General features: G+C 38.8%; 1 protein-coding gene across 12 annotated transcripts in view; it reads left to right on the forward strand.

The window, feature by feature from the left end:
* Window positions 1-21,763, forward strand: part of znf827 (zinc finger protein 827) — an 89,155-nt gene extending 67,392 nt beyond the window's left edge. For 3 of the 12 annotated variants that reach the window (XM_059964989.1, XM_059964990.1, XM_059964992.1), the window contains 6 exons: window positions 4,654-4,791; window positions 4,972-5,143; window positions 5,288-5,454; window positions 9,449-9,691; window positions 12,848-13,025; window positions 20,083-21,763. In XM_059964989.1, the coding sequence (XP_059820972.1) occupies window positions 4,654-4,791; window positions 4,972-5,143; window positions 5,288-5,454; window positions 9,449-9,691; window positions 12,848-13,025; window positions 20,083-20,887 (1,703 nt within the window). In that variant the 3' untranslated portion in view covers window positions 20,888-21,763. Of the gene's footprint in view, window positions 1-4,653; window positions 4,792-4,971; window positions 5,144-5,287; window positions 5,455-9,448; window positions 9,692-12,847; window positions 13,026-13,984; window positions 14,102-18,949; window positions 19,040-19,200 lie in introns of all 12 variants that reach the window. The other 9 variants (XR_009511276.1, XR_009511275.1, XR_009511277.1 and 6 more) reach the window with 9 other exon arrangements.
* Window positions 21,764-22,732: the final 969 nt, after the last annotated feature.

The following is a 22,732-nucleotide window of genomic DNA, read 5'->3' on the forward strand; positions in this document are numbered from 1 at the left end:
CACCCAGCCCTGAAACACCAGGCAAGGTCATCTGATTCAATTAGTTTGTTGGTCAGAATTGGTTTATTACAGAATGTCTCTCTGGTGCTTCCTGCTCCTTCTCCTTTTCCCAAACATGATTTCCCTCTCTCTGCCCCCTTCCCATTCTCAGTTCGCAACAGAGACCCACATCAGGATCAGGATCATCACTCACATATGTAATGAAATTTGTTTTTTATGTGGCAGCAGTACAGTGCAATACATACAATTACTACAGTGCTGTGCAAAAGTCTTTGGCACCCTACCGGTATATATTTATGTACTATGACTTTTCTTAGGGAGCCTTGGTTAACAGAGGATATTAAACGTCTGATCAAGGAAAAGACAGGCTTATGTCAGGGATAGGAAATTATTACCAATTGCAGTTGTTTGAGGTTTTTAGTAAAAATAGGAGTAAACTTAAAGAAATCAGAAGAGCGAGAAAAGGACCATGAAGTGATCTTGGCAAGTAGAGTTAAGAGGAATCCTAAACATGTTATAATTATATTAGAAACAAAATAGTAGCTAAGCAAAGAGCAGCTACCCTTAGCCTATGTGAAACGAGGATATTTGAACAAGATGTTAATTAGATACTTCTTACCGAGAGACCGTGTGGAAGCTGAACAGTTAAGGGACAGGTTTGCTAATATTCTAGAGAATGTCCATATCAGGAAGAAGGAAGTGTTAGAGATAGTGGCAGGCATTATGGTAACACCACCCCCCCCCCCCCACCACCCCAGGGCCTGACAATATATCCTAGGATGCTTAGGGAGGTAAGGAAAGAGATTGTTGGAGCTCGTACTGAGAACTTTGCATCTTTGTTACCCTTGGGTGAAGTTGCAAATGATGGGAATGTAGCTAATGTTACCTTGTCCCAAAAGGTCAGTAATAATACACCTGGAAACTACAAAGCAGTGAACCATGCCATCAGTCCTTAGGGAAGTTGAGGGCAAAAGTTCTGACGTGCAGAATTTATATTCACTTGGAAAGGCTGAATTAGTGCAGGAGAGATCATGTCTCACACCTCTGAGGAAGTAGCTAAGTAAACAGTTGAAGGCAGACTGCACGCAAAGCAAGATTTACAAGGCTTTTGACAAGGTCACATTGTAGGGTGGACAGGAGTGTTATACCACAGAGCTTTGTTGACATACTGAATCCAAGAGTGGTAGGAGGCAAAGGTAGTGATGGACGGGTGTTTGATTGGAAGTCTGTAACAAGTGGTGTACTGCGGGGATCAGTGTGAGGATTTTGTTATGTAATGTATATACAGAAATCATGGATGAGAATCTCGGTGATCTGATTAATAAATTTGTAGGTAATATGAGAACTGGTGGAGACATAGATAGTGAAGTCTGTTGTCTAATATACAGCAGAACATATATCATCTGGAATATTGAGTAGAGCAGTGGCAGACAGCATTTAATCCAGACAAATATGAAGTAATGCACTTGGGAAATTAGAATCAGATTTATTATTACAATCTTAGATGACGTGGCATTTGTTTTGTGGCAGGAGTGCAGTGTAAAGACATAAAAATTATTATAAATTACGAAATAACTCATGCAAAAACAAAGGAATAATGTGATACCAAATACTTGTTGGGCATATCAGCAAGGATATAGGAGTGTTGATGAACAGAGAGACCTTCTAATGCAACCCCATAGCTCCTTGAAATGGCAACACAGATGAAGAACTGATTTTGGTATGCTTACCTTCATAGACCAAGGTATTGAGTACGAGTTGGAATGCCCTGTTGTTGATGTAGAAAACATTGGTTAGAACACATTTGAAATATTGTGTACAGTTTTGGTTCACCACACTACAGAGCAATGTGGTAAGAAATGAAGCTGAAGGTGACATAAGGATTTATGAAATTATGAAGAGTACAGATAGGATAGATAGTTAGATCCCTCATCTTAGAAAAAGCTGGTATTGGAAAGGGCCCAGAGGAGGTTCACAAGGATGATTTCAGGAATGAAAGGGTTATCATACGAGAAATGTTTGATGGCTCTAAGTCTGTACTCGCTGGAATTCAGAAGGATAAGGGGGAATCTCATTGAAATCTTTTGAATGTTGAAAGGCCTAGACAGAGTAGACGTGGAAAGAATGTCTCCCATGGTGGGAGAGTCTAGGACAACAGGACACAGCCTCAGGATAGAGGGGCATCCTTTCAAAACAGATGCAGAGGCATTTCTTTAGCTAAAGGGTGGTGAATTTGTGGAATTTGTTGCCACGTGCAGCTGTGGAGGCCAGGTCTTTGGGTGTTCTTGATTGGACATGGCACCAAAGATTACTGAAAGAAGGCTGGGAACTGGGGTTGAGGAGGAGAAAAAAAAGGATCAGCCATGATTGAATGGCGGAGCAGACTCGATGGGCCAGATGGCCTAATTCTGCTCCTATGTCTTATGGTAGTGGTCACCAACCTTTTTAAGCCCAAGATCCCCTACCTCGGCATTAGTGAAAGGCAAGATCGACCCCAGATCAATTAGTTACACGCATGTGCACTGGGGCAGAAAAGACCAGAAGTAAAACCCCGTAACCCGGAAGTAGAAATAATGTATAAACACCAGGGGTACCCACCCCTTTTTTTGCACCGCGGACCAGTTTAATATTATTAAACAATATTATTAACAATATTCTTGTGGTGGGGTGCCAATGGGCGGGGGGGGGGGCGGGGTGTTGGTGATTAACACGACCGGAATACAGTGATACTCAAAGCAGGTTCCTTACGTCCAGTCTATTCCACAATTTAGTTTTTGCGGCTCTCGGCACTTAGCTGCTGTCCCGCTTGCTCATGTTTTTTCTGCTGAAAAAACTCAGCAGGTTTGTCTCTAAGTGCGGGGTGCTTGGACTCAGGGTACCGAAGCAGTTTTGAGGGCTTCATTGCCTCATTAGACAGCCTCCGGGCCCGAACTCCAGCTCCCGCCCTCCCGCCACCAGATGCTTTGGCCAGGTGCTGCTGGTCGTGGGTGGGGTGAGAGGACAAGGTCAGGTCTGGAGGTCACCGTGCCGGGGCCGCGGCGGACACAGTCTGGAGAGAGCGATTGAGTGAGGGGTGCGACAGGGCGCACGCCCAACCCTGTTGTAGGATCTATCGGCCGACAAAGTTTGTTTCAATAGATCGCAGCGTGGTAGCTGCTCTGTTACTTACAAAACCCGAATTAGGCCATCTGCGAATATTTTAGCACGGGGTTCCCCACAAACATTTGGTGTGCTAAACAGGTTTAGAGGCAGCACCCATCTGTCCGTGCAATGGCACTTCCCGCCGGCCGCTCGAGGCCAAACAGTGATCCCTGGCATGAGGATGTCACTGTGTTTAGGCGACTGATGACTTCGCGTGGGTTCAAGTTCAACAGTGGGCATGACAGGGAATGAGGAAAAGTGCAGCTGACTCATATTGTTTCCTCGCGGCCCAGTGGTTGGGGACTACTGAAATACACTGTGTAGTGCGGGGGAGCTACATGCATGCGCACTGGGCAGAAAGAACGGAACTAAAACCCCGCAACCAGGAAACAATCTCTCAACAGTATTTGTGTATTTAGTTTTCTTTTTTTTTCCGGGATCTACTGGGAAAGTCTCAAAGATCGACCAGTCGATCGTGATTGACGGGTTGGTGACCACTACCTTCTGGTCTTTCCCCAGGCAGGGAAGTTGAGAACTAGAGGATACTGATTTAAGGCGAGAGGAAAACGATTTAAAGGAAGGGTATATTTTTCACAAAGGGAATGATGATCATCCAGAACAAGCTGCCAGGGATGTGATAGTGGCAGATACAATTAAATTGTTTAAAAACATTTGGACAGGTAATTGGATAAGAATAGCTTAAATGCTGGTCTAATGCAGATAAACAGCGTTGGTGTAGATAGACATCCAGTCAACAAGGATAGGTGGATTGTTTTATTAATTAAAAGATTCTACTAAGTTTAGACTGTTTAAGGCTCTGATCCAAGGTAACAGTTAGCAGTCAAACCTGTAGCCCAGCAAGATTTGGTACCTTCAAGAGAGGAGAGGAGAAAACATAAGGCTTAGTAAAACATTTAAAACGTGCAATGGTTGAATATCAGAATATTGTGCATTACTGATTATCACATCAGAGTGTTAGAAATGTTTTTCTTTCTTGTTAATATATATTTCACTCACTTTTTGCTATTTGGCCCCTATGTGAGTTTTATTGCCTGTGCAGCAGGCCAGTGCAACCCTCTAGGGTGTCTGTTGTGAGCCCCAGTTTAATCATTCTCTTGCTAGGTGCAATACCTTCAGCTGCCAAGGGCACAAGCTTGGGCGTTCTCTTCCCTAAACCATTCCACTTCTCTCAACTAATAAGACTCACAGTCTTTGACCAGGTTTTTTCCATGTTTAGTAAAATTCTGTGAAATGAAATGAAAAGTCTTAGGTCTTTGAAATATCTGCAGTGGTTATTTTATTAATTTTGTGTAGAGGCATAAATGTAATCCTGATGATAAAGAAAAATATTATTATTGTTAGAAGGAAATATCAGTTGAAAATATGTGAAAAATGTTGAATATCTTCAATGTATTGAAGTGGAGAAGCCCCTCTTTTTATGTTGTTATACTTTGCAGCTTTTGGAATAATGCTGATATCAGAACTTATTAAAGAACTATTATCCATTTACAGAATCGGGAAAATTACCCATTGAGTCAGGGACTGTAAATCCGCCTTGGAAATTCTGTGAGCAAGTTTTTCCCTGTAAGGTTTGTGGGAAAGTTTTTGGTCGACAGCAAACATTGTCACGACATCTTTCTTTGCACACAGGTAAGTGATAATGCCAGAGCACTGTTAGTTACTGTTGTATATAAACTAATACAAGGTTTTAAAAAAAAACACACACACACACATTGCTGTCACTAAATTTGAAAGAGCTTCTCTTGTCAGAGATTATATGTTTTGCAAGGGTGTATGAAAACTAACCACTGCAAAATATTATTTTCATAGAAGAAAGAAGGTACAAGTGTCATTTGTGTCCGTATGCTGCCAAGTGCCGAGCAAACTTAAACCAGCATTTGACAATCCATTCAGTGAAGTTAGTGAGTGGAGATTCTGAGGAAATAGCAACTGCTGTAACCTCAAACAGGTGTGATCGTAAGAACAGCCCCTATTACTACAGGTAAATTATGTTTCTGCTGTGCAGAATGCTAATTCACCTCAGTTCAAGGTCATGCTCAGCTGACGTTACTTTTTTTAAAATATTGAGCACTGAATAAACAAGATGAAAAGTAATCATTTTCATGTTGCCTATTCTTCTATCTAGCTGCCATGTTTGTGGATTTGAGACCGAGGTGAATCTGCAGTTTGTCAGCCACATGTCATTACATGTAGATAAGGAGCAGTGGATGTTTTCATTGTGCTGCAATACCTGCAACTTTTCCTGCATGGATGAAACAGAAATGAAAGCACATATACATGCAACACATGCAGGTAACCAAGGCAATTAAGTGTAGTTCTGGGTGCTGACTTAATTGGTTAAGTATGTTTTAAATTTTTTTTTCAGATAGTTTTCTCTGTTAAACTGCAATAATCACATACAGTGGCATGCAAAAGTTTGGACACCCCGGTCAAAATTTCTGTTACTGTGAATAGTGAAGAGAGGAGAAGATGAACTGATCTCCAAAAGTCATGAAGTTAAAGATGAAACATTCTTTTCAACATTTTAAGCAAGATTATTGTATTTTTGTTTTGTACAATTTTAGAGCGGGGAAAAAAGGGAAAGGAGCACCATGCAAAAGTTTGGGCACCCCAAGAGATTTGAGCTCTCAAATAACTTTTACCAAAGTCTCAGACATTAATTAGCTTGTTAGGGCTATGGCTTGTTCACAGTCATCATTAGGAAAGGCCAGGTGATGCAAATTTCAAAGCTTTATAAATACCCTGACTCCTCAAACCTTGTCCCAACAATCAGCAGCCATGGGCTCCTTTAAGCAGCTGCCTACCACTGAAAATTAAAATAAATGATGCCCACAAAGCAGGAGAAGGCTATAAGAAGATAGCAAAGTGTTTTCAGGTCGCCGTTTCCTCAGTTCATAATGTAATTAAGAAATGGCAGTTAATAAGAATAGTGGAGGTCAAGTTGAGGTCTGGAAGACCAAGAAGACTTTCTGAGAGAACTACTGGTAGGATTACTAGAAAGGCAAATCAAAACCCCCGTTTGACTACAAAAGACCTTCAGGAAAATTTAGCAGACTCTGGAGTGGTGGTGCACTGTTCTATTGTGCAAAGTAACCTGCACACATACGACCTTCATGGAAGAGTCATCAGAAGAAAATCTTTCTTGCATCTTCACCATAAAATTCAGCACCAGAAGTTTGCAAAGGAACATCTAAACAAAGCCTGATGCATTTTGGAAACAAGTCCTGTGGACTGATGAAGTTAAAATAAAACTTTTTGGCTGCAGTGAGCAAAGGTATGTTTGGAGAAAAAAGGGTGCAGAATTTCATGAAAAGAACACCTCTCCAACTGTTAAGCACAGGGGTGAATCAATCATGCTTTGGGCTTGTGTTGCAGCCAGTGGCACAGGGAACATTTCACTGGTAGAGGGAAGAATGAATTAAATTAAATACCAGCAAATTCTAAAAGCAAACCACACCATCTGAAAAAAAAAAGCTGAAGGTGAAAAGAGGATGACTTCTACAACAGGATAATGATCCTAAACACACCTCAAAATCCACAATGGACTACCTCAAGAGGCGCAAGCTGAAGGTTTTGCCATGGTCCTCACAGACCCCCAACCTAAACATCTTCGAAAATCTGTGGATAGACCAGAAAAGAGCAGTGCATGCAAGACGGCCCAAGAATCTCACAGAACTAGAAGCCTTTTGCGAGGAAGAATGGGTGAAAATCCCCCAAACAAGAATTGAAAGACTCTTAGCTGGCTACAGAAAGCATTTACAAGCTGTGATACTTGCCAAAGGGGGTGTTACTAAGTACTGACCATGCAGGGTGCCCAAACTTTTGCTTCGGGCCCTTTACCTTTTTTGTTATTTTCAAACTGTAAAAGATAGAAATAAAAAAGTAATCCTGCTTAAAATATTAAAGAAATGTGTCATCTTTAACTTTCTGCCTTTTGGAAATCAGGTCATCTTTTACTCGCTTAGCTATTCCAGTACCAGAAATTTTGACCGGGGTGCCCAAACTTTCGCATGCCACTGTAAGTATAGAAGTGCTAAGTTCTGGACATACACAGCAGTTCGAGAGAGAAATGGAAATATTTCTGGCTGATGACCTCATCTGAACAGGAAAAAGTTACGATATGTGACAAGTTACAATTAAACAGAGAGGTAGGGAAAAGGAGATGAACAAGGTACAAAGGAGCACACAGTAAAAGGATTTTGTCCAGTATGCTCTACAATGCCCAGTCAAAAGCTATTTCATTAGCTTCTGTTGAAAGGCTCTGGCTTTGTTTGAAAGGTGCAGGAGATGATAGATACAAGAGGAAGTCTGCAGATACTGGAAATCCAAAGCAACACACAAAATGCTGGAGGAACACAGCAGGTCAGGCAGCATCTTCAGTACTGAAGAAAGGTCCCTGTCTAAATCTCTTCATTTCCATAGATGTTGCCTGATCTGCTGAGTTCCTCCAGCATTTTGTGTGTGCTGCAATAGATACAGATGGATGTCCCTGTATTCTGAGGCTGTGCCCTCAGACCTGACTAATTTCCCTGACTATAGGAAATATCCTCTCTATCTAGGCCTTTCAACTTTTGATATGTTTCATTGAGATCCCCCTCTTTTGTCAGTGATTGCAGACCCAGAGCCATCGAATGCTCCTCATGTATTAGCCCTTTCATTCCCAGAATCATTTTTGTGAACTTCCTCAGAACCCTTCCCAATCTCAGGCATTGCTTTCTTAGGCCCAAAACTACTCACAATACGCCAAGTAAGGCCTCATCAGTACCTTATAAAGCCTCAGAATTGTTTCCTTGCTTTTATATTTTAGTCCTCTAAAAATGAACGCTAACGTTGCAATTTGCCTTCCTCACCACCGACTCAACCCGCAAGTTAACCTTTTGGGAATTCTGCGTGAGGATGCTCAAGTCCCTTTGCACCTTGGATTGTTGAATTTTCTGCCCATTTAGAAAATAGACTATATTTTTGTTCTTTCTGCCAAAGTGCATGACCGTGCACTTCTTGACACTGTTTTCCATCTGCCACTTCATTACCCATTCTCCTAAACTGTCCAAGTCCTCCTGCAGTCTCCCAACTTCCTCAACACTACCTATTCTAAGGAACCAGATATATCAGCATTTGGATAGAGCCCAATTAGCGATAATTTGGCTTTGTGCGTGGTAGGTTGTGTCTAACCAATCTTGTTTTTTCGAGGAAATTACCAGAAAAGTCAGTGCCAACAAGGCAGTGATGTTGTCTACATGGACATTAGCAAGGCTTTTGACAATGTACCAGTTGGAATTTGGTCAAAAAGTTCATTCTCTTGATACTCAGGATGAGGTAGTAGATTGGATTAGATATTGGCTTCACAAGAGAAGCCATAGAATAGTTAGTAGATGGTTGTCTGTCTAATTGGAGGCCTGTGACTAGTGGTGTGCGAAAGAGATCAGTGCTGGGTCCATTGTTGTTTGTCATCTATGTCAACATTCTGGATGATAATGGAGTAAACTGGATCAGCAAATTTGTGGATGACACCAAAATTGGCAGTATTAGTGGACAGCTTGGAAAGCTTTCAAAGCTTGTAGCAGGATCTGGACCAGCTGGATAAATGAGCTGAAAAATGGCAAATGGCATTTTTGATGCAAGCAAGTGTAAAGGTGACAGCAGCATGGGAGGACAAAATAGGATAGGACTGGCTTGGAGTGCAGAGGAACAGAGAAGTCAAGTAATTCTTTGAAAGTGGTGTCACAGGTAGAAAGAGTTGTAAAGAGGGCTTTTGGGACATTAGTCTTAATAAGTCCAAGTATTGAATCCAGGAGTTGGGATATTATGTTGATGTTGTATAAGACGTTGGTGAGGCCTAATTTGTCTAATTCTAGTCACCTACCTACAGGAAAGATGTCAATAAGGTTGAAAGACTGCAGAGAAGATTTACTAGGATATTGCCAGGACTTAAGGATCTAAGTCATGGACTAGATGTGCCAAATGGCCTGTTTCTGTGCTATACTGTTCTATGACTCTATGGCTTACAATCAAGTGCCCTTTGGTGAAGATAATAAATCAATTTGAAAAATTGCCATCATTTTCTAAAGTTTCCAGAGTATCTTCAGATGAATGTTTTCAGACATTTCTCTTCAACATTTTACCTTGGATACTTTGCTTCTAGCCCAGATAGCCAGAGAAAAGCCCTAGAATTTGTGTCAAATTAAACTAATGCTTTGGCTTATGGTTATACTTGTCAAAAAATCAATTCTGACAACTAATGGAAGAATTTCCTCACATCTTCACTCTGCTTTTAACATTTCTACAGATGATAAAGTCCAAACACCCTCTTGTCATAGCCCGTCCAGTGAATCCAAGGCAGCTACCACATTCTCTTCTTCATCATCATCGTCATCTTCGTTGTCTTCATCTTCAGCACTTTGCGATTCTGTCATTGAACCTGAAACTCCCCATTCAGACGTGACCACTGAAGAGCAAAGCTCTTCCTTCAACCCTGCGGTGTTGCTCACTGGGTCATCTACATCAGGATCTGAGGAAAAAAATGATAAAGGTACGGTGGATCTGTTTATTGTTTTAATGATAATGATCCAACTGAAATTTTTTTCTATTATCATACTGCATTGTAGCCTGAATTTAATGCTAATTGTCCTGAGACCCTGTCATTGATGTCATAAATTTGCAGATGCAAATGTCCATCTATGTATGAAAAGTCCAAATGGATCATGATTAGTCAGAATTTAATTAGAAGCTGACTTTTATTAAATGTCTAAATAAACATAATCTCTACTAAATTTGACAAATTACTGGTAAAAATGATGAAGTGAGCAACTTGGAAATTTGATGTCCAGTTACTAAAGGTATCAAAATGCACAAGTGGTTCATGTGTCTCAAACCCACCAATTCTAAATATTTCTTCCAGTATTAAAGTTTTAAATTTTACTGCTTTATGATAATGTATAGTAGTTAATTTTCAGTAAACACACCAGATCTATTAGGATCTGAGATCGTAATCTACATGCATACTGCATGGAATAAATGACCTAGATCTAATAATAACTCATAATCATGGTGTAAATATCATTGGAAATACAGATAGTTCACATATTCAGATCGAAACAGCTAGACTATATAAACAACTTAAATAATAGAAAAAATCCTATAATGTGACTAGTGAAAATATGTGAAATTATAATTTGCACACAAAATTTGTCCAGAACTTCCTTGTACAAGTAGTGAACATCTTTTAATTTGAAGAACTTATTTTGCTTCTTGGTGAACTTTCAAGATGAGTGTACTGATGATGCAAACTAATTCATTTCTGGATTTGCTATCAATTGAGACTTGCTCTTATTACTTGGCTTTTTCTCTCCCTGAGGAAATGTAACAGTAGTTCAATACATTTAATGCCTTAAGAAATGAGATTTTAACTATCCTCATGGAATAGCATTGAGCGTAAGCAAATGCCTCTGTGGTAGGGGCCACACTTGAATTAAGTGTACAGAGTACTTTGTTATAATGGTAAGGTAGATGATAAAAAATTAAACAAATGAAAGACATTTTTTTCATTACTTTAAATTTCATTTAATTACTTTCATTGTTTAAATTGCATTATTTTCAGTTCAGCATTGGTCAATGTTGGTTGCTCTAATTGTTCAAAAATTCATGTAGCTCAATGCATATGGAACAAACAAAAATAACTTACGATATGTTTACTTTAGAATATAATAAGTGATTTTTATTTTTAGTTATATTTCATTATGCCAGTGAAGTGGCTATTCACCCCATTGCGTCCATGCCAGCCCTTGGAGCAGTCCTATCTGTCCCATTCCCAAATTTATTTCCCTAAAAACCTATTCTTCACATGCCCATTAACTCCAATTTTCCTGCCACCTACCTGCACTAACCAGATTTTTCTGTAATTATTTAACCTGTCAGCATGTCTTTGATATGTGGGAAGAAACTAGAACACCTGGGAGAAATATATGGAGTCACAGGACGATCATGCAGCTTCTTGCATTTCTTGCAGTAGAGCAAATGGTTTCTTGTTCTATGAATTCATTTATGTGTTGCTGAGCTATATTTATCTTAATTATATGAAGCAGCATAATTTAAAGCCAGAAATGCCCTTGATTGCCTTTATAAACACACCATGTGTTTCACAGTGAAACTTGTGTGCTCAAAGCAATTAGAGGAGAAAGAATATTCTTCCATTGTAGCCAACCTATTTCTAAATATTTATTATGGGAAGCAATAAGAACCATGTCTACAAGATTTAATAAATGTATCTCTGGCATCAGTAATGTATGTGAACGCAGTATAACTTTGCATACATATTCATTCAGTGGGAGTTATGGGCCCATTTGGGATTTCAGCATGAAACAGTACTTTGCAACACTTGGTATAAATATAGAAACACACTCATTATATTTTAAATAATGAAAAGACTTTGTGAGGGAAAACATAGCATTCACCCTCAATCCATGAAAATGTTCTGTGATTTCGTGGCATAGGAGACATTTGAGGGATCATCATAATTTCTTAATTAAGGAATTGTTTATTGGTAAGCAGTGGAAGCGCAGCGCCAGAGATCCCAGATCTATAGCTGTCCTTAGACAGTAACTGGTTTTCAACCTCTTTAAGCAGGCCTCTTTAAGCAGGCCTACTCTTGTATATTTTAAATTTGGTTATATTCTGTTTTTGATCTAACTTATCGTTCTCATAAACGGTATTTTAACTTGCCAGTACTCCTGTGCCCACTGAACTGCATTGGCTCCCTGATAAAGAGTGCTTTAACTTTAAAGTTTTCCCCTTAGTTTTCAAATCTGCCCATTGTCTTTCTTTAACTTCCACAGCCCTATTCCCATTAAATATCTGTGTTCCCCGATCAGATCCTCTTAATCGTTCCCAACTTTTAAAAACTTTAGCTGTCAAACTCTAAAACTCCTTCCCTAAATTTCTCCTTGCTCTGTTTTTCTCCCTCTTTCTGCTGGTTAGAAAACCTCTTTGATTGAGCAATTGGTTATCAGCCTTTTCACGGTCTGGCGTTAATCTTTGAGAACAATCTAGCAGAGCACCCAGAGGTATTGCACTATGTAGTTAGATTACATGCTGTGATCCTGCAGGAGGTTGCCAGCAGAGGAATGTGAACAAGTCATACTGAGGGGAAGAGTTGATGCTTGCATTGCATTGTAGTAACCAATAAGGCAGGAGTGTATGTAGGTCCATTTCATTTGTTGCTTCCTGAAACTGTACTTGACACAGACATCATAAAATACATTTGAAGAGGAGTTGGAAGGGACAGCATCTTCAACACCTTAAAGTACAGCTGTTTCTTTTTGTATTGAATCCCTGTTTTTGTGGGACATTGCATAGTGACACACCCTTCACCTATGAAGTCAAATGAGATGAATCAATAAGATTATTTTGTGATTGCTCCCTGTTGGACAAGACTTGCATGGTTGGGATCAATACTTGTACTATAACCAGTAGCTAATCTTTGTTTGGGGTAGTGCTCACACCTTCCTCGTGCTATATGTCACCAAGGGTGGTCCTACTTCATAATTAACCTAATTACTGTTTTGTAATTTGTCACTCACTTAGAACAATGTTATTGTACGTACTGACTGTTTAAAAGATTTTTTAAATCCATTCTGTCTTGTTGTGTTCATTTGTAGTTTATAATTGTGGTGCTTGTGTTAATCCTTAGGTTTTGAGTGCATCTTCTGTAACTTTGTGTGTAAAACAAAGATGATGTATGAGCGACATCTGCAGATCCACCTCATCACCAGGATGTATGAATGTGACATCTGTCACAAGTTTTTGAAAACATCTGAGCAGCTTTTGGAACACAAAAAATGCCATAATGTTTCCACCGGAGGACTCAAGTAAGGAAAGCTGGAATCTAGACTACCATTCTTGGGATCTGACTTTTAAGGAACTTTTCTGCACTAATTCCTTGCTTAGTTTTGGTTTTGAAGCAGCTAAATCTAGACTGGCTTTAAGAAAATTGTTCCAGTATTGATTGAGAAAATTAGCCAGTTTGGGTCAGATCTACAAAAATACAGGGAAGTGGAAAATGCTGCAAATCCCCAGCATGTCAGACATCAATCTCCATAAAGAAAAAATGTTGGCCTAATGATTTATGTCAGCACTATCCTCCGACAAAATATCAGAGATCTGAAACTTAAGCTGTTTTTTCTCATTCTACACACTTTGCCTGATTTGATGAGGGTTTCCAGCATTTCCTTTTTATTTTCAACTGTTGATGTTACTGTTAAATGGTCTAAAACACTGCGATGTCCTCATAGTAATTAGTTTACTCAGAACGGGTGGAAACTTGAGAACAATGTTGACTTTTGCATACAAAGTATTGGGATTCCAGTGAGATAGTAGAAAGTTAAGATTGAAGTGGGAATTATCATTGCTAAATTGAATCTTGTTCTCATCTAGCTGCCTTACATGTGCAAATTTCAGTGAGGTTCTATAACAATGAAGTGAAATTAGAGCCATGTTGATTTACTTTCTCCATCCCCAAAGGTAGTTACAGTGCAACCACTGCTGAAAAACGAGCTAGACTAACTAGCTAGACTAGGTTTTGAAGAGAAGAATTTTTGTATTGATCTTTGGGTAAAATTTACTTAGCATTCGTCACTTTGATGTCCTTTGCTCTTGAGGATTATAATTTTTAAAATTTTTTTTCTATTTGAGTGCTTTGATTCATTCATTCAATGTTGTATCATAGGTAATCAAGTTTAGTCCAGATTTTACTGCACAGTGTTACAAAGAATGGAATGCAAAGGATAAGCAATAATGACAGCAATAACAATAACTTGCATTTATGTAGTCCCTCTAACGTAGAAAAACGTCTCAAGGCACTTTCCGGAGGCATACACAGACAAAAGTGGACATCAAGCCAACAAAGGAGATATTAAGAGGGTTGAACAAAAGATTGGTCAAACAGGTGGGTTTTAAGGAGGGCTTTAAAGGAGAGATGAAGGTGGGGTTTCAGAGAGATTTAGGAAGAGACCTTTAGATGAATAGATCTTGGCAGTTGAAGTCAGTTCTTCCAGTATGGATGAGGGCAAAAGGAAATGCACACCAGTATAAAGTAAGAGAAACTGAGTTGAGAAAGAAGGGAAAGTTTGTAAGACTGAAATATGTTAATATATGTGGGTAGTGGCTTGGAGAAACCTAAAAAGATTTAAACAAAAGGATGTAAAGTTTAAACTGAATCAACTGACCAGGAGCCAATATAGTTCAACCAGGACAGGATGAAATGAAATATGGAGTTTGTATTAAAATATGATAGTGTTGCTGCTTTTGCCAGAGGCTGCAGAGAAATTAAAGGAGGATACTATGCCAAAATGATAAAACTGGGATATCCTTTAACGCTTTGATTAGAAATGCTTCAATACTGTGATAAGGATGGAAAGTTAATCAAAGGCCTTCAAAGTAGTGCTTGCATGAAAGATGAGGTGCCAAAGCATTAGGCCATTCGGCCCATCAAGTCATGGCTGATCTGTTTTTCCTTTTAGCCCCATTCTCCTGCCTCTCCCCCACATAATCTTTGACACCCTTACTAATAAAGAACCTATCAACCTCTGCTTTAAATATACCCAGTGACTTGACCTGCACAGCTGTCTGTGACAATAAATTCCATAGATTCCTCTGGGTAAAGAAATTTTTCCTCGCCTCAGTTCTAAAAGGAGGTCCTTCCATTCTGAGGCTGTGCCCTCTGGTCCTAGACTCCCCCACTATTGCAAACATCCTCTTCATATCCACTCTGTCTAGACTTTTCAATATTCAGTAGGTCTTGAAGCAATTCCCCACTTTCTTCTAAACTCCCCTCTTTCTTCTAAACTCCGATGAGTATAGGCCCAGAGCCATCAAATACTCCTTATACATTAACCCTTTGAATAATGGGATCATTCTTATGAACCTCCTCTAGACCTTCTCCAATGCCAGCAAATTCTTTCTTAGATACGGGGCCCAAAACAGTCCACAATTCTCCAAATGTGGTCTGACCGATGCCTTATCAAACCTCAGCATTATATTCTTGCTTTTATATTCTAGTCCTCTTGAAATGAATGATAACAATGCATTTGCCTTCCTTACTGCTGAACCAAGCCTCTAAGTTGACCTTTACGGATTCTTGCACTACGACTCCCAAGTCCCTTTGCACCTCAGATTTCTGACTTTACTCCCCGGTTAGAAAATTTATTCCTTCTACAAAAGTGCATAATTATGTATTGCATCTGCCACTTCTTTGACCATTATCCTAATCTTTTCAAGTTCCAAGTTCCTTCTGCAGACTTCCTGCTTCCTCAACACTACCTGCCCCTTTAATTATACAATATCTTTTTATTGTCCACTAACTTGACCACAAAACCTTCAATTCTGTGAATCCATATTATTAACATATAATGTGAAAAGTAGTAGACCCAACAGCAACCCCCTGTGGAACACCACTCGTCTCTGAGCCAGCCAGAAAAGGCTCCTTTTATTCCCACTCTTTGTCTCCTGCCAGTCAGCCAATATTCTTAATTTGTTTAGCAGCTTCACGTTGTGAAAGGCCTTCTGAAGATCCAAGTAACAACATCCATTCTTCTTTGACTATCCTGCCTGTTAACTGCTCTAAGAATTCCAACAGATTTGTCATGTAAGAATTTCCCTGCTGACTTTGACTTTGGCTCAAGTGCCTCAAGTACCCTGAAGTATTTATTGGTAGGAGGTTGAGCATAACTGTTTTTTGAAATATGCTGGCATTTTTGAAAGGAAGAACACAGTAGTTTAGAAGAAATCTTCAGCAATGCTGACTGGTATGACACCCTGAATAAGAAACTATGTACTCATCAGTTTAGATGGAATGAAGTCCAGGAAGACAGTGGTGATCACTTGCCTTTTATGTTATGAAAAAGAGTGATAAATAGGGAAAGAAACAGGTTCACAATTAAGCGCAGGAGTAGAGAGGTGTGGCTTATTAGACAACAGGAAGAAGGAGCAAATAACAGTGCAGCTGAGAGTGATGCCTCAGATTTGGTGCTGATGTTGTCCGTGAGTTCCCTGTGCATGAAAAAGGGGAAGGAGTGCACAAAGAGGAGAAATTTAAACATTGCCAGCTTTGGAGAAAAGTAGTTGGGGTCTTGCTCTCTAGGTTGACATTGAAGTGAAGTGAACAATGTGGAATGAAGGGAATAGGCTTGACATATTTGCTTTGATCCAACAAGATATGGCCCTGGTTTTGAAACAGATCTATGACCAATGGATGAATAACCTAGATTCGCCAGACCAGGGGGAGCAATTGAAATGAGTTCTGTAGGTTTACCTTAGAGGCAAGAGCATAGGAGAGAAAAAAGTTTGCACAAATCAGCAACTAAAAAAAAATTGTACGAAATGGGAGTCAAAAGCTGGACACTTAGCCAATAAAAAAATGGATGCTAAGTAGTATAAGATGTTTTCCCAATGTTATTCCAAAAAATCTGGGAATCAGCATATTTGGAGGAGAAGATCAGCCAGAGGAACTTGGTAAAATGGGAATGGGGGAGATTAGATAATGGCGCAGACTTTCTGTAGTTGTAAAATCACTGACCACTTGCCCCAAGGCTTCATTCCTAATGCTGCGGCATGGCAGAGTACAACACAGACACCTAGCAGGCCTTGACTCCTTTTCAAATGAAAAATGCTGTACTTACATTGTTAAACTGGGAGGGTTTTAGGTGCAGCTTCCCACCTTGAGAGCTGTGGAAGTTCATGCTGCCCTGTCAGACTCTGTGGAGGGAATCCATAGGAGTAGTAGCAGCAGAGGAGAAGATATTGCAGATTGAGTACTTATTCGAAAGCCTCCAAAATCCAGAAGTTTTTTGAGCGCTGATATGATGTCACAAATGGAAAATTCTACAAGGCGCTGGGAAAGTTCCCAGATGGAACAGGTCTCTGAGAAGTAACTACAGATATATATGTAATGACAGAAGTTAATGAATAAATATAAATCACTGCATAAAGTAAAAAATGAAGATCTGGAACACGTACTGAAAGAGTGGATTCGTCAAAGTTGGGAGTGAACATATGCTGAACATGAAACATGCAAATATCTATCATGACCAACAGAATTGCAGTAATTGTGAATACTCAGCAGACTGGTTACAGAAACTTAAGAACAGGCACATTAAATTTTTAAAGATAGTGTCTGTTGATCACAAAGCAGCAGAGCAACTCATTGATGAGTTTGCGAAGATCATCGCTGTTGAAAATCTAACATGCTGAACAACTTCATCAGTACGTAGTGTATGTGTGATGAGCAAGTTCAAGACAAAGACTGTTTGCCGGTAGCACATAAATTCAGAGTCAGGAGTAATGGTGATCCCAAGTAATCTCATTATATATTCAAAAATACGAAACACTTTCAGCCCCAAGCATTTTAGATAAGAGTATTCAACCTGTACTGTGTTAGGCTCACGCCAATGCTGGAAGCTGAGACATCAGCTGGGAATATCCACTTGGACAAGTTACAGTACGAAACAGGGCTTTGGACAGAAATCTTCCTACAATATCTTCATTTCATTTCTTCCTTCTTCCCTAAATGTAAGATGTTCAATTGATGTTCAAGAATGCAGCGTGCAGAGTACAATGCACAATGCAAGGAGCTGAAACTTACAGAATTTTATTTGCTGAAATAACTTGATTTTGTTTTAAAGAATGTGGATTGAAACATAACTATTATAATGAATAAACCTGCTTTGACTCAGCAATGAAAGCACCTTGGTTTAGAGGGGAAGATTTGACAGATTTCCCTCTTGTTGCCCATAGCTGATATCTCTTGGTATAAATGGGCATGTCTGAACTAGTTTTAGCAGCAAGATCAGATATACCAAATAATCACTGGCATTTACTTTTAGTGTTCACAGTGGTAATTTGGGGCAGGAGAAATGCAGCAAGGAAAGTTTTCATAGAGGAAGTTTTACATCACTGAATTTTAATAAAAATGAAACAAGTTTGATATATGTTGGATTATAACCTCTCCTTAAGTATACTGTGCTCGTGTTTGCAGTCTGTTCAACTGAATTAGACTGGTCCCTGTAGGTTCCTCATGGCTATAGCACATGAAAAGATATTTACTCCTGCTGTGTGCTAATTAGTATAAGATTTACTTTCTTATACTAATTTAGTTAAATGATATCATTGGGGATTGACTTTATTTTGTACTTTCAGTGTACTTTGTCGGCATTCATTTTGCCCATATTTTAAAGTTACCTGTATGTTCTTTCAAGTTTTTCTCTTCGCTGTGGCTTATATGAAGATTTCCGATTAGCAACAATACAACATTTTCCTTATTTAAATTATACAGCATTTACTTGTGCAAACTTCTGCTTTTCTGCTACAGATCACAAAATTTACAGCATAGAAGGAGGCCATTCAGCCCACTTTTCAAACTGGTTCTAAACAATAGCATTCAGCTAGTTCATAATTTCTTGTCTTTTGTAGCTGTAATATTGTGTTACCAGCCCAAATTTCCTATTATCCTCACTCTAGCTATGTCCCTGACTGATTTTCTAATTCCATCTGTCTATTTGTGCTCACCTATTGTTCAGCTTGCTGCATCAATATTTGCAGGTTACATCACTTACACTTATCCATCTGGTGTCCATGTCTAGAGCTTTACCACACGCTTCTAAACCTTATCTGAACCAGCTATCTTTTGTGCTGGAAATTCTTTATCATATTTTATGCAGCCGCTTTTCCTTCTACCCAACTCCAAAATTAATAAATCCTTGGTCTCCTTATTCATTTCTCTAAATATTTATTTGAACAGATACTTTGAACCATGAAGTTACAATTTCTCTAAAGTGATGTGGTATAAATCGGATGCACAACTTTGACTTGATGGTTTACTGTGGCATTGGTGAGTTGCAAAAACTTTTTTTGGTAAACCACTAAGCCTTGTTGTATATCCTCTTGTACATAAAACTTTAGTATGAAACATAGAAATCTCATTCTAGTTTGAGATTATGCCAAATTAATCATTAATGGTGCTGAATTTTAACAAAATTTATGCTTGCTTAGGGCTTCTTTCATAGCAGAACTTCCAACTTCACTTCGTTGAAGGGCTATCTCACACAGGCAGGAATTAGTGGAGGTGCCAAAGGTATGAACATAGAAGTAGAGATTCAGAAGGTTTAAGGTGGGAAGAAATATTGTAATGCAAATGGGTTTGGGCAGGACATTGCAGAATGCTGGACCATAGTGGTCAATAATAATGGAATGGGGTGAGTTGAAAATTAGTTGTATCAAAAGAGATTGCAGAGGGTGGACCAGTAATAAGAATTTATAAATGATTTGAATTTTGAAATTATACCATTTTATATATAATATAAGAAAATCCTTTTAAATGGTTCTAGCTAGTGAAAATGCTGCAGTATTAAATATCATTTGAAATGTAAAATTTTAGAAAGTTCCTAAATAAAACGTAACCCCTAACACAATTGCACAAACTTGTTGGCATCTTTTATCACTACAGAGGAGCAAGTACTTGTAATGCCCTCTCAATGATGTGTTTCTCACACATATACTGTAGGAGCTGAAGAGTGCTCTAATTCCCAGTAACTTGAGGAATAGCATTTGATGTGGGAACCTATGTTAGTCCCCTTCTGGGAGTATTCTAACAAATAAGTTTTGATCTATATTACAAATTTATAGACTGTAAGTATAGTTTATTGGTGAAATCATTACTTCCTCTCTTCTACGTAAAGCTTAATTTGAACTTTTATTGTTTATTTATGGACATGAAACCAAGTCAGTGGTGTTTCAGTGAGTGTATCATCTGTTACTATTGAGCAGTTTAGTTCATTTAGTCACAGTCTTCGTATCAAGCGTGTTATGACACACGGTATTATACCATTATTAAATCTGTTTTAAACTACTTCTTTGTTTTTAATTGTACACTAGGTGCCCATTTTGTGTTTACGCCACAAACCGTCCTTCAGCCATGGAATGCCATTTAAGGACCCACTACAAAATGGAATTCAAGTGTCGAATCTGTCAAGTGGTTAAAGCAAACCAACTGGAGCTAGAGATTCATATCCGTGAGCATCGCCTTGGCAATCATTATAAATGTGATCAATGCGGTTATCTCTCCAAGACAGCCAATAAGCTTATCGAGCATGTGCGTGTCCACACAGGAGAGCGTCCTTTCCATTGTGACCAGTGCAGTTACAGCTGCAAACGCAAAGACAATCTAAACCTGCACAAAAAGTTGAAGCACTCTCCCAGGCAGACTCTATGCTGTGAAGAATGCTTCTTTACAACCACACATCCATTTGTCTTCAGCCGGCATGTAAAGAAACATCAAAATGGCGAATATTTGGAAGGAGAAAAGAAGGCCCAACCTGTACCTGGGAAAGAAAGTAACTCTGTATTAAACAGGGGCAGTCCTAGGAAGCTCCTTTCACCACTTTCAGTTATGTCAGCATCACAGGCTTTGCAATCTGTTGCACTGTCAGTGACCGGCAAGAATGGAATTTCAACGGGATCATTTGGCTTATTTGGCTTGAATGGCATTTCTGCACATCTCAGTAAATACAGGAACTGTGATCTCACCCACCTTATTCCACTGACTACACTTTTTCCGCAAAACAAATGTGAAACTACATTCCATTCGTCACAGCAGCAGACTGCACCTGCAGATACTGTTTCACCCAAAAACTCGTTCCTGGCCTACCTTGGCTTAACTGAACAGACAAACCCCGTTTAGGTTTTAGCCACAGAGCAAATTGTGGTCATTGCTGCAATATAAGATTTTTTTTCAAAAAATGTTTATTATTGTAGAAGAGTAGAATGCGTAGAAGTGGCTGTAAATGCTTCTTGTATTCCTATAAGTGCTGCTTGAATTATATATAAATACTTATATGTCCATATTTGTATGGAAGCCCAAGTAATGGAAAGGGATAGTTGGACTCTGGGCTGAAAAACGCCCAGTCTAAAAAAAAGAGAAGTTATGTGATGAGGCAGAATTTTGCACAATGCTTAGTCTTGCACATTTTTGCGTTACTTAAAGTAGTATCATTTTCTACCTAGTGTTACTAATTTCAGAGCAGCAGTGTGTTGATTAAATTTGATCAGCGTGATGATAGTGATCGGCCCCCATTAATTTTAGCAAAACCGTTAGCACTTTTTGAAAGATGCATGGCATTGCTGAGTTTTCAGCATTTTTCATCTTCAAGCTTTGGACTGGCACATTGACATTTTTGCATTCAATGCAGTAGAAATGATCCCTGCACTATGGAGTTCATCCTCAAACACACAACTGAGTTCCAGTATTTTGTTTTTTTTTTCAAAATGCAACATTGTTGTTTTCAGTATTCTGAACCGTGTAGATTGTGTGTGGGTGTGTGTGTGTGTGCGTGTACTAATATATAATAATATATATTTATATATATTATTGTGTGTATGTACATAATATATATTTATATATTTTGCTTTGATTATGCTTTGCTGCATTTAAAAAAAAAGCTGTTAAAAGGCTGTTTGTGACAGTGATTGGCACTTAGATTTTTTGCTCTATTTCCTGTTCAGTTGCATTACTAAGTGTAACCTGCAGTATATTCAAAATAAATCTGCATTATTTTGGTTTCCTAGTACTTAGTTTTGATCCTGCCAGAGTGCCAGTTGTATAATTTCCTTTTTGTTCCTCTTGAATCATATAGTTGAATTAATGCTGCTGAGTCCGTTAAATTTCTTGGCAGACACTATCTGTGATGGGGAGAATGATGATTTCCTACCTTCTGCCTGCATATTTGACATCATTCGTGCATCAAAATGGCATCCAGATTTCTTTACAGAAACATTACCTTTGCTTTCAGTTTGTGCTACTCTTTCTGGCCAATCCCTGTTCAACCGGTGAATTCTGAAAGTTATAAACTACTTTCTCTTCATTCTACATAATTTGTGGCAATGCTTTGTATAATTGATATTTTGAATGTGGTGAAAATTGAGGAAGGAAAAACGGTTCATTCCAGAAGAATAATATCTAATGTAGAAATAGTTTTGTTCCAAGTAGAAATGATTTGTACATGGCTTACAGTAAGAACAATTTTAAACTGCCTTTTACTTTTAGGTAGTATCGAACACAGCAGACATTAGCTTTCTGAACGTTATAAGACATATTTGTCTGCTTTTAAATTCCTGCACTTTGATCTATTTCAGACTGAGCTGCCCAGCCTCCATTGATAACTATAATTCAGATTGCATTGAATATGGCACCAAAAAAGTAATTGCTATCAGAAAATAAATAATACAACAACTATTTCAAATATTTCTTTGAAATAAATACCTACCTATTATGACCTGTTATGGGTCAATAACTTGTGACTTCTGTGTATCAAAGATTCTGATTTGTGTAGCTACAGTTGATTCTTCTTTATTCTTCTAACTTACAATAAAACATTTTGCACCATTGGGAGATTTTCTGGTCCTATATTGGCCAATTGTCCCCAAAGCCAGACAAAGCAAACACAAGTATTTGTATTGCTGACTCCAGTGAAGATTTGTTTGTCCACAGTCCTGAATCAACAGCAGATTCACAAGTGGATCTTCTGTT

This window comes from Hypanus sabinus, chromosome 3 (assembly GCF_030144855.1).
Source record: "Hypanus sabinus isolate sHypSab1 chromosome 3, sHypSab1.hap1, whole genome shotgun sequence".
NCBI lineage: Eukaryota > Metazoa > Chordata > Chondrichthyes > Myliobatiformes > Dasyatidae > Hypanus > Hypanus sabinus.